The sequence below is a fragment of the Gobio gobio genome, assembly GCF_949357685.1.
Source record: "Gobio gobio genome assembly, chromosome: 22".
NCBI lineage: Eukaryota > Metazoa > Chordata > Actinopteri > Cypriniformes > Gobionidae > Gobio > Gobio gobio.
The window spans coordinates 602,596-614,919 of record NC_137118.1 but is presented as its reverse complement, the minus strand read 5'-3'; the positions used below and the strand labels follow the sequence as shown (position 1 = coordinate 614,919).

Sequence of the window (12,324 nt, the reverse complement as noted above, 5' to 3'; positions counted from 1 at the left end):
TCCAAATCGATAGCACTGGTTGTTTTGGTCTGAGTTTTTACAAAAGGTGCATAAAAAACTTCAGAAAACACTCGAATGTACAAAAATAAAAAATAAAATCATATGCATTTCTGGATTAACCGGAGCTGTGGAGCGTTAGTGTGAGTGTGAGAGAGTGTGTGTGTGTGTGTGTGTGTGTGTGAGAGAGTGTGTGTGTGAGAGAGTGAGAGAGTGTGTGTGTGTGTGTGTGCATTTCTGGATTAACCGGAGCTGTGGAGCGTTAGTGTGAGTGTGAGAGAGTGTGTGTGTGTGTGTGAGAGAGTGTGTGTGTGAGAGAGAGTGAGAGAGTGTGTGTGTGAGAGAGAGTGAGAGAGTGTGTGTGTGTGTGTGTGTGTGTGTGTGTGTGTGTGTGTGTGTGTGTGTGTGTGTGTGTGTGAGAGAGAGTGAGAGAGTGTGAGTGTGAGTGTGTGTGTGTGTGTGTGTGTGTGTGCATTTCTGGATTAACCGGAGCTGTGGAGCGTTAGTGTGAGTGTGAGAGAGTGTGTGTGTGTGTGTGTGTGAGAGAGTGTGTGAGAGAGAGTGAGAGAGTGTGTGTGTGTGAGAGAGAGTGAGAGATTGTGTGTGTGTGAGAGAGAGTGAGAGAGTGTGTGTGTGAGAGAGAGTGAGAGAGTGTGTGTGTGTGTGCATGCATTTCTGGATTAACCGGAGCTGTGGAGCGTTAGTGTGAGTGTGAGAGAGTGTGTGTGTGTGAGAGAGTGTGTGTGAGAGAGAGTGAGAGAGTGTGTGTGTGTGTGTGTGTGTGTGTGGACTGGTAATCCCTACGTTATGGGGACAAAATGTCCCCACAAAGATGGCAATATCCGAAATCCTCGTCCTTGTGGGGACATTTTTAGGTCCCCATGAGGAAAACATCTTATAAATCAGACTAAGTGATGTTTTTGACAATGTAAAAATGCAGAATGTCTCCTGTGATGGGTAGGGGCAGTGTGTGTGTGTGTGTGTGTGTGTAGGGGGATAGAATATACGGTATAAAAACCATTACGCCTATGGAAAGTCCCCATAAAACATGAAAACCCAACGTGTGTGTCTCTTCCTCTCCGACACACACATCAGCGAATGGAGCACAGGTTCAGCTGAAGATCATGCATTACTACGATATTTGGTTAAACTTTGTATTTTAAATTACATTTTCTTCCTGTCATTTATAAATGTCCCATTGAGGGTTAAACGCAGCGCTGGGGGAAGTTACAATATTGTGTGACTTCGTTACTTTTTATGGAAAGTAATGCGTTAGATTACTTTTGTGTTACTTTTCCTCACCTGGGCTTGCTTTGCTTGTTTTTTAATAGCAAAAAACAATATATATTTACTTTATGGGAAATGTAAATTCACAACAAAAGTGAAATGAATAAGCCTCGACCTCGCGTGTGTACAGCAGAGTTAACCTCCAGCTGATCGCCATCCTGGACTCAAGAAGAAGAAGCTTTAGTGAAATTAAGTGTGGCCAAGTGACCCATACTTGGGGTTTGTGCTCTGCATTTAACCCATCCAAGTGCGCACACACACACACACTCTGTACCGGACCTGAGATTCAAACCTGCAACCTTCGGGTTAAACTTCAACACGCTTAAGCAAAAAAAAAAAAAAAAAAAAAAAAAAAAAAAAAACACAAATGTGATGTTTATCTAAAGTCATTTTTGCTCTGGGTGAAGTGGATCATTGAAGGTCAGCAGCAAAGACACTGATTAATAAAGTGAGATTTAATACATAAAGCACTTGTCATTTAATAGCCTTAAAGGTGCAGTGTGTAATTCCTCAACTCAGAGGCGTGTCTTGACTCTTGAGTGGGCGGAGCTTTTATTCTGCCGCGAGCGCTTCCGCTTCTTCCGCTCGTGTGTGTGTGTGATCCTCTCACACACACGTGAGTGTGTTAAAGTGATGTTGTAATGCTACTCTTGCGCTACTATGAGACACTTGTTCACACTGCAGTGAGTGAGATCATATGAGGCGGTAAAACATGGCATTCTGGGTAAATCAACAACAGCAGATTCACACAATCAGACTAACTGTGTTGAGCTGGAGAACAATGAGGAGCTTCTGTCCATCAATGATCCAAACAGTGGCTAATAAAACACAGCAGATATTAAAGCGCCGCTAGTGTTGCCTAGGCTTCCTAGTGCCGCTAGTTGCTGATAGGCGACACACAAAAAACAACTGATTTAAACATTCTTGGAAACATTTGGGATAAAGTGTACAAGCCAACACAATATTTAACACTGATCTAGAGGCGTTTGGATATCTTAATAAAAATTGTACATCGTGCCTTTAATTGCAGGTTTGCATTTTAATACTGAATGTTTTTTGCAAGTGAGATTAGTAAACGCCTTCACATTTATTCTAATACTGCACTTACTCAAGATTAGGACAATAAAGGAACTTGTGTTATATGAGTACCTGATACTCAAGTTTAGATGTAAAGCATTACTAGTTACTTAAAGTAATGGGATTCCATAACTCAAGTTACTCCAACGCTACAGGTCAAGACTCGTGAAGCAGAACTGCAACTTGTTTCGTTTATTGAAATACATTATGAGCACATGATATTGCACAAGTAAACACATGAGATCCAGTAAAGAGACCCTAAGGGAGGAAAGGCAAAGTGGAAGAAAACCATTCTTTCTCAATCTCTACAGCCTGCAGACCAGCGGCATGTTCAGAGAAACAAGTCACAACTTATACATTATAACCACCTATGATAAAAATCACGTTTTAAAAACACATTTAAAAATCATTTCATTCAATATTTACAAGAGACTTAAGCGCTGCAGTTCATTCGTCGGCCAGGGGGTCATGTGATCATCAAGGGAGCGGCAGAGACGCCACAGGCTCGATCAGGGACACGCCACAGAACCTGCAACACGGGATCAGGAACACGGAACAAACACGTTAATGCTGGTGTTATGTTGCGGGTCAATTTGACCCGTTTTGATTTAAAGCTCCACTGTGTGATATTTTCCCCCATCAAGTGGAGAACTTGTATATGACCATCCAGTGAATATTAGTTTCTGTTCCTCTCAATTCCGATTTCGTTTTAACTCTTACGGTGGCTGATTTAGTCCAAGATTAACATGGCTTCCAGTTCGACCTCGTCCACATTGGACACGGAGCCATCGAGTGTTAAAACGCCAAAGGCGAAATTCACGGGAATGTCCCTCTTTGGCTAATGTACTTTCAAGATGGAGGAGCAACATGGCGACCGGCATTTGAACCCTCACCCGTATGTGTTTACAATGGCATATTATAAACTTACGAGAATACTTTATTACTTGAAAGTAGTAAATATACATTAATGAGCACATTTTTGAAAGAGCCAAGTGTTTTTAGCTAAGAATAAACAAAAAGTTAGTGTAGCTTTAAGGCCTGTTCACACCGGGACGATTTTCGCACGCGTTTATCGCCGACGTTTAACGCCTCGGGACTAAACAATGGGCGCCAATGTGAGTGTTCACACCGACGCGCAAAACGCCAGGCGTAAAAGCGTCATTTTAAAAAAAACGCCTCGGGTTCGTTTTTTTATTTTGACGCGGCGCGTAAAAAACTGGCCGACCAATGAGATCGGCGCTTTTGTTCACGTGCCTGGAGCTGCTGAAGTGACAGTAAAACACGACTTGGTGGCGCTCAAGCACAAAACGGTCTTGCCGAGCACACACTGATACGACGAAGAAGTAGTAAGTAGACAAAGAAGATGAACTGCTAATGCTGCTTGCCAGTTAGCAAAAAGTGTGTGAATGGTTTTGTCCATATACATAATATGTCTCTGGTTTTGGCAAGCACGTAAATACTGTCTCTCTTCTCCTTCTGTGTGACAAGCGAGTGTCAGAGGCTTAAAGTGCCGCAGCACCATCTTGTGTACCGCGAGCGCATCTACTGAATGTGCGCGCTCACTCGCCGCAGCGCCAGTGAAAATCGCTAGGGTGTGAACACTCAAGACGCGCCGAAAAACGGCACGAAAAACGCTGGCGATAAGCGCGCGCGATATTCGTCCCGGTGTGTACAGGCCTTTAAGTTGTCAGAAATATCAGTTAACCCATGTTTTTTCTTTAAATTTGGTGACTCATTTAGGGTCATGAACATGCAAAGTTTCAACACGCTGTTGTGTTTTGACACACACACACACAAGTACTGTTACGTTCGTGATGTTCACGGGGCAATTTGACCCGCATATTTTTATATAAAGGCAATTGTAGAGACCCAAAATAACACTTCTTGGTTATATTTTGTCATTTTAGTTTTTACTAACCTATGAAGCTTAAAAAAAAAAAAATTCCCCATTTTTCTCAATACAGAAATATTTTTTGTATGCCACAAATGGTAAACATTTGCTATAATCTATTTTTTCAATCTATCTGAAGTACTATCTAGCCTACATTGTTTTTCTTGAAATTGTGACCTTTTCTCATTTAGGGTCATTAAAATGCATGCAAAGTGTCAACATGCTGATGCGTTGTGAAATGTGCTTATATCCGAATTATACACTCCTGCTGTGTGTGGGTCAGTTTGCCCCGTATAGGACAGACATTCAAAAGCAACTGTACAGACATAAAATACAAAACACTGAATGTCAGAGCTCTTCAACTCTAGCCCTGAAGAGCTGAGATTAACAACTTCATCAAGCAGTGTTTCGAAATCGGCCATCACTGTAGAAGTCGTAAAAGTAAAGTTTAAAACAAGATAGAGGTTTATGAACATGTAAAATATATAACAAATTTATACATTTTACAAAACGTGTTCAATTCTAAAACCTCAAGAAAATCAAAGCTAAATATCTGAACAAATTCTGTACCAAATTTTGTGTTGATATCTAAAAATAAATAAAAAAAATTATGTTTTTGTGCACAGTACCAACGTTTTCCACTAGATGACATACAGACTCGTCGATTTCCATATGGTTTGAGTGATCTGAACGTCACATTCATACTTTTCAAAATATCTATGAAGTAGACATCCTATTCAGAAGTAGTTTGGGCAGTAATGTTAATATTTGATTTGAATTCAATCTCTAAAATGCATATTAAATATAATAATAAATCATATGGAAAGAGTCAGAGCGCGTTATAGTTTGGCACCGCATCACAAATGACGAATCTATCGCTATTTATCTACTGCTGTCATCTCTTTTGAAAATCAGTCACCAAATATGAAAATTACAGTCTGAAAGCTTTAAAATGCTATGTAGTTCGTCAAGATTACTTTAGGTTTAGACTAAGATATTACATTTATGCATTTGGCAGACGCTTTTATCCAAAGCGACTTACATTGCATTTAAGGTACACATTTTGTCAGTTCCCTGGCATATTGTTCAAAAATTTATAAAGGCAAGTTTCCTAAGGGCCAATCTTAAGTAGTGGTTAAAAGTATTTTTATAAATTCAGATATTTATTCTTGGTAATGTGTGAAAAGTATTGATATTAAAAGTTAATTGTACGCATTTTCAAAGTGTGATTTTTGGGGAATTGTATTGAATCCAATTAGGGTCAATGAGCCGGACCATAACGAGTAACCAGAAAGCGAGCAGTGCGAGGGTTAAACACACTCACTTCGAGCTCTTGTACTTCTCCTGGATGGCCTGTTGGGGGCGACTCGCAGCGCAGAGATGGAGCTTATGAAGCTCTTTCAGACACGGGCCGATCACGGACAGAGAGTATCCGGTGAAGGCGTACAGGCTCTCCGGCTGGCACACACACACACACACACACACATTAGAGTTAAACCCCATCTACAGTAGTAGTGAACCCACTTTGAGATGAGTAAGAGCGCCTCGACTGACCCACAGAGCCCCGTTCAGCGTGTAGTTGGCCAGACAGAACGCAGCCGCCGCCATCTTGGAGGGCAGATACTGCACAAAGGGCTCCACCTCGAGCAGGCTCAGCTCTGAGAGATACTACAGGAGAACAGAAATCAGTAACCGCATTAGGACGAGCCCGTCCTGCCCACCTCTCCTCCTCACCAGAGCCAGGCTGGCGGTGCGGGTGCACTGGTGCTCCTCCAGGCCGTACTGGAGCAGGAACTGGTGCGCTGTGGGCGCGCTCATGTCGAACGCCAGCACTCGCAGCAGGTGCTGCTCCATCCGCAGAAGCTGAGCCTTCGTGTAGGTGTCATCCGTGATGTACACGAACTCCTCCACCTCTGGAGGATACACCTCCTCGTATTTCCTAATCAGAGACAAGCGGTCAGATCAGGAGCTGGTCAACAGGGCCTAATGTACAGAGATCACTTCTGCTGGTTTAATGACGGTCTGTGCTCCGGCTCAGGGTCTAAAGGGCCGTCCCTCGTCTCTTCATGAGTCATGGGTGTGTTTGGGGCCTAACGAGCAATAAACCAATCAGAGCCTCATCTCCCTTTCCATTTAAAAGCCAGTTGAGCTGCACCATGAGAGGATTCAGTAGCCGCGTTTCCATTACACTTCAAATTGTGCAAATAGAAATTACGCCCAATTGAAACGCGTCAATTTTGCAAAACTCCCATAATAAAATAATTTACGCAATTCGAAAGAGTAAATGTTCGCAAAACTGCAATGGAAACATTTACAGGTCAGCTGGTACGGTCACGCATTGCTCCCGCATATTTTTCCACTCAAGTAAGTCTAATAACGAGATCTCATGTCATTAAAACCACATACAGCTCTGGAAAAAATTGAGACACTTAACACTGAGAAATCAATGTTAAGTGGACTCTTAATTTTTTCCAGAGCTGAATTCTCCTAATAAGGAAAGTGGCGTAACTTTATAATGACGGACCCGGTGCAACCACAAATATCATAACTATCTCTAGGCCTAATTAAGACATATATTCAAGACACGTATTAAAACAGATGCTATAGTTTCAGCATTGTTCAAAGACTGAGGAAACAGCCCAGTTACGCATGTCAATCCATTTCAACAATCTTGGTCTGCTTCTTATTTATTAAATATACAGCCAAATAGTGGATTAAACATTGATCAATTAAAATACAATTTATACAAAACGCAATTAAAGAAACAATTCAATGAAGTGCTCAAAATCCACGTCTCCAGAAATATGCGCATCTGATTATGCCTTACTCAAGCTGCTCACTTTTCATAATCAACATATGAAATTAAATTATAATATTTAGACATAGCCTAACTATGAACTAAATAGGCTGAGTTTTCTTTAACTCTGTCCAACGAAGTCGTCGGCGCCTTTTGATGGATTTTTTTCCTTATTCCAGCGGAAACTCACAATATTCGTCATGTTTAGCCATACAGAGATCAGTGCAAGACATAAGAGCAGAACGTTTATATTAGTGGAAACTCACAATATTCGTCATGTTTAGCCATACAGAGATCAGTGCAAGACATAAGAGCAGAACGTTTATATTAGTGGAAACTCACAATAACGGCAAAGGCCGTGGATTCTGGGAATAGATTACTTTGCACTCCAAACGCTGTCTTCATTTCAAAAACATATTTTGTTTATTAAACGCAAAGTTTCTCATTTCAAAAGCATTTCTAAATTCAGTTTATGTTTCCAACAAACGAAATTCCAAGCCAAAATAACGAAGTGGTAAAAAAAAAAAAAAGCATCAAATTAAATCTTTTCGCTCGTCTCTGTGTGTGGCAATGCGTCTCAATAACCGGCGTATGAAAAGTCGATCATTCTTTACAGATGATGGTGTGTTTGGACAGAAGACGAGTTCTTTATTAAAGTAATAAAGAACAGAATATAAAAAGCCACAGTTTATCATAACACCACTCAAGTATAAGGTGCTTTCCTTGCCATCAGTGCTTGAATAACACGTCTCTTTCCAGTAATAATGGTGTGCGGTGGCTGGGATTTGCATAAACCTAACATATGTAGCATGAGTTTTGGAATGATTTATCACGAGGAAAAATTGTTGCATAACATCAGTTAATGGAAACGCTGTCATTTTGCAATATTTTAATTGACTTTTAGAAAATAAATCACAAGTTTTGCGCAAATCTGTAATGGAAACACGGCTACTGTTGACATGAGACTGAACGCTTCTCCAGAGAGTGTGTGTGTGTGTGTGTTGTGCTCCTCCTATAGGCTCATATCACTAACACACTCTTTAAATAACACACAAATGCTGCACTATTGACTATAGAGCAGGGGCCCGTCCTTCATACGTCGCTTATTACATCTGAGATGATTTGACAGATTCCAGATCTTGTAATCGTGATAACTGATCTCTGGATAATTTGGTTCTTCAAACAAATTTGCGGATTGGATTAAAATATCTGGATTAAATGATCTAAGATCACTGCGCGTTCTTGTGTTCCCTGAAGAGGGCAGATCATCGATACTCGAAACCACGATCAGCAGTGCAGCGATTGGCTGGCGTCAAGACAACAATGACATCATATAATTAAAAAAGCCACCTGGCAAAACTTGACAAATTATACAATAAAAACCCCACGAATTTCTGGACCTTTATAAGGAAACAGCCAAACCACCAAACCAACATAAACGTTATAGATAAATGATGGTTTTTTTAACATGATTACCAATTACTTATATTCACGATTTTATACAGTATTTGTACACCCTTTACATTTTTATTTCAATGTTGTAATTTAATTTTTAATTCAATTTGGAGCGTGACAGTATTAAAGTTTCTTATGGGTCAAGATCAAATTCTGCATGTCTTGCGCTGCATCTAAGCCATCCCATAATATCCGTCATCACTTAAATGAATGCACGGCTCAGATTAACTGTACAACATGTGTGTAAACCTCCAATAAAATTATTAAGTAATTATTCCATCACAAATAAAATCGCTCAAGTGGCTGTGTCTATATTACACAACATCATATACATTTTTATATTATTATTGCCCCTGGTTCAGTAATGAACTCTTGTAATAAAGTAGCAGTGGCTGGGACAGATTTTAAGTATCACCTCAAGATGCAATCTAATCCTGTTTACATGAAATAAGCCGCTCATGAGCAGGTTTGAGTTTGGAGCTGTTACTATGACAGTAAGTCCAGGATGAGCTTCAGAACCAAACAATCCGAGATCATGTCAAAATCATCAACAATCACATCCGGCTAACTGAGTTAGCGAGGTACGAAGAACCTGGTGTAAGTGTGTGTGTGTGTGTGTGTTTTCAGTTCCTCCAATAGCAGCTCCAGCAATGCTCCTGATCACACCTGGTGTTCAGACCAGATGCCCATGAGGGAACAGATGAGCAGAGCGTTTGAGATTAAACACGAGGAGCTGGACCTGAACATGAGACCTGCGTCAGCTGACACTAGCAGAACACTCGCGTCACGTCTGACAGTGTGTGTGTGTGTGTGTGTGAGCTCCAGCACTTACGCTGCCAGGAGTACGGCGGCCGTCCCCACCAGCTGCAGTTTCCCCCTCAGGACCGACATGCAGGACAGGAAGCGGTCCAGGTAATTGACGGCCAGGAACAGCGTCTCGGAGCACAGCTTGTATTCCTCGCTGACCTCCACCAGCCAGTCCACCAGCACCACCCTCATGCTGTTGGAGATGTCCGGCTGCTTCCTCATGTAGCCGGGCTTGGGCCGGTAGCGGACCTGAGGAGCCGAGCGTTAGACGGACACAGGGCCACAAACGGCAGGACGAGAGAATATACGGACCTCGCATTCACGCAGATATCGGTGGATGTCCTCGGCGTATTCTGGCACACACAGGACGTCCTCTTCCTCCTCCTCCTCTTCCTCTGACAGAGAGCACATGGACGCATCCACACAGGAGCCTAGACATGCAGGAACAGCTTTAGGCCACTGGGATCAGCACTGGAAGGCTCTGATTAGTGTTAGACGGATATATCGGCCGATATAAGGCTGCTGCGTTCACCGATATTTTCCCCCTGCATTATTTCCAGTCAGGCGTCCACAGGGCAGCTCTCACCGTCTTCAAACTCTCTCTCTCGCGCATATTAATCAAAATCAGCTGAGAATTGACACGATGGTAAAGGTGGAAAGACTGAAGTTTCACGTGGAGCATTGGGAGATTTTCCTGAATTGCCGCTGGTGTTGCTCCACAAGAGATTCAGTGAAGTGCACCTACACTCTAAACAATGCTGGGTTAAAAATAACCCAAGTTGGGTTGAAAATGGACTAACTCATCAATTGGGTTGTTTTAAGCAAACATTTAACCCAACCGCAGGGTTAGTCCATATTCAACCCAACTTGGGTTATTTTTAACCCAGCATTGTTTAGAGTGTAACCATTAAATGACTAGATTGTAAATAGTTTTAAATGAAGTATAGTACAGTCAGTGTGCACTTTATGCTGCTCGCTTGTTGAAACTGAGTGCAATAGTGTCATTTTATTTATGCTTAAATATTTATTTTCAGAATATTCTCTTTTCTTTTGTCTTGTTCTACCTCACCTGTTTTTACTATTTGTTAAATATAGGTTTAGTTCAATAAATTTTCCTTTTTAAATTGTACATTTTAAATTGTTATCATCCTGATCATTGTGTCATTTTTATGACAATTTGAGGGAGCAAAAGCAATATCGGCTCCAAATATCAGCAGCCCGTATCGTCATCAGCTGATGATGAAAAAAAATAAAAAAGTCGATGCCTAGTCTTCTGATGCTATAAATATTTCATAATACACAAGTGTTACAGCGGTGATTAAAGCACTTTGTGTCCCAGACTGCAACACTGTCGGCCCACATCTGGACTCAGCGCTCTGGATCTGGGCGGACGCCAGGCTGAGGTCAAGGGTCACGGATTTAAGAGCAGCTCTACCTGAGGCCAGATCCTGCACAGCATCATCCAGCAGCTGAAGCTCTGAGGGCAGCAGGAATGAGGATTGATTGGCTGACCGATCCACTGGCTCAGTCACATGATCAGCAGAGGAAGCATGAAGAGCCGGCCCATATTTGGAGGAGAACTTTAGGAAAAGCACAAACTGTCACTTGAGTGTGTGAGCGAGCACAAGTGTATGTGAGAGTGTGTGAGAGAGTGAGAGTGTGTATGTGAGTATGAGTGTGAGTAAAAGTTTTAGTAAGTGTGAGTGCATGAGAAAGTGAGAGGATGTGTGTGAGTGAAAGCGTACGCAAGTGAGTATGAGTGAGTGAGTGTGAGGGAGTGTGTGAGAAAGTATGAGAGAGTGTAAGAATGTGTGTGAGCGTGTGTGAAAACATGCAAGAAAAAGTTTGAGTAAGTGTGAGTGCATGAGTGAGTGAGTGAGAGTAGAAGAATGTGTGAGCAAAAGCGTGTGCGAGTATGAGTGTGAGCGATTGTGTGTGTGTGTGGGAGTGAGAAAAAGATTGAGTAAGTGAGAGAGTGTGTGAGTGAAAGCGTGTGTAAGTGAGTATGAGTGTGAGCGAAAGCGTGTGCGAGTGTGTTTGTGAGGGAGTGAGAGAAAGTGTGTGAGAGAAAGTTTGAGTAAGTGTGTGTCAGCATGTGTGTGAGTGAAAGCGTGTGTGAGTATGTGTGAGCGTGTGAGCGTGTGTGTGTGTGTGTGTAAAAGTGTGAAAGCATGAGAGAGAGAGAAAGTGTGAGAGTGTAAGAATGTGTGTGAACGAAAGCATGTGTAAGTGAGTATGAGTGTGAGCGAGTGTGTGAGAAAGTGTGTGTGAGAAAAAGTTTAAGTGCGAGTGTGTGAGTGAAAGTGTGTGAGCATGTTTGAGAGAGTGTGTGTGAGACACCATTGACACTGACCAGCACACTCGAGTGTTTGGCCTGGTCGTTCTCGGTCAGAGGCGCGTGCACGGCTCTCTCTCCGGGCTTGTGCGCGCGCAGGACACCGGCTCTTCCCATGAGGTTCTCCTGGAGACCGGAGAGAGGAGCGAAGCTGCGGGACGCCATCTTTATCTCTGGAAAGAGCGCATTCAACATCACTGCACATTATAAACAACTGTTTAAACCAGTCATTAAACGGGTCGAAACAAACCTGTTGCCGTAAACTCTCAAAGACCCGATAAACTGTGAACGAGCGGCTCGAGTGCGTGCCTGCGCCTGTCTCTCCGAGCCCTTTATACGCGCGTGTCCGTGACCAACACACACACACACACACACACACACACACACACACACACACACACACACACACACACACACACACACACACACACACACACACCTGTGATTAAAACACTTGATTCAGATCTGCTGCTCTTCACAGGTGTCGCTAATAAACGCGCATCTTCAGCTGGGACCGCGACCGCGTAACCATGGAAACCGAGCACGCGACAGGGTCGATGATAAACAAGACTTTACACACACACACACACACACACACATACACACACACACACACACACACACACACACACGCGTGTTTCTGAACTGCTGACATGACGAACTCTGAGATGAAGTCAC

General features: G+C 42.5%; 1 protein-coding gene across 1 annotated transcript; it reads right to left on the bottom strand.

Annotated features, from left to right (window-relative positions):
* Nucleotides 1-2,539: 2,539 nt before the first annotated feature.
* Nucleotides 2,540-11,986, bottom strand: ccna1 (cyclin A1). Its single transcript, XM_079804122.1, has 9 exons — nucleotides 11,897-11,986; nucleotides 11,665-11,819; nucleotides 10,747-10,891; nucleotides 9,624-9,742; nucleotides 9,337-9,560; nucleotides 5,987-6,191; nucleotides 5,807-5,920; nucleotides 5,577-5,710; nucleotides 2,540-2,890 (listed from the first exon to the last, which is right to left on the bottom strand). The coding sequence occupies exons 2-9, from the start codon at nucleotides 11,809-11,811 to the stop codon at nucleotides 2,839-2,841; spliced, it is 1,140 nt and encodes a 379-aa protein (XP_079660248.1). The 5' UTR covers nucleotides 11,812-11,819; nucleotides 11,897-11,986; the 3' UTR covers nucleotides 2,540-2,838.
* Nucleotides 11,987-12,324: the final 338 nt, after the last annotated feature.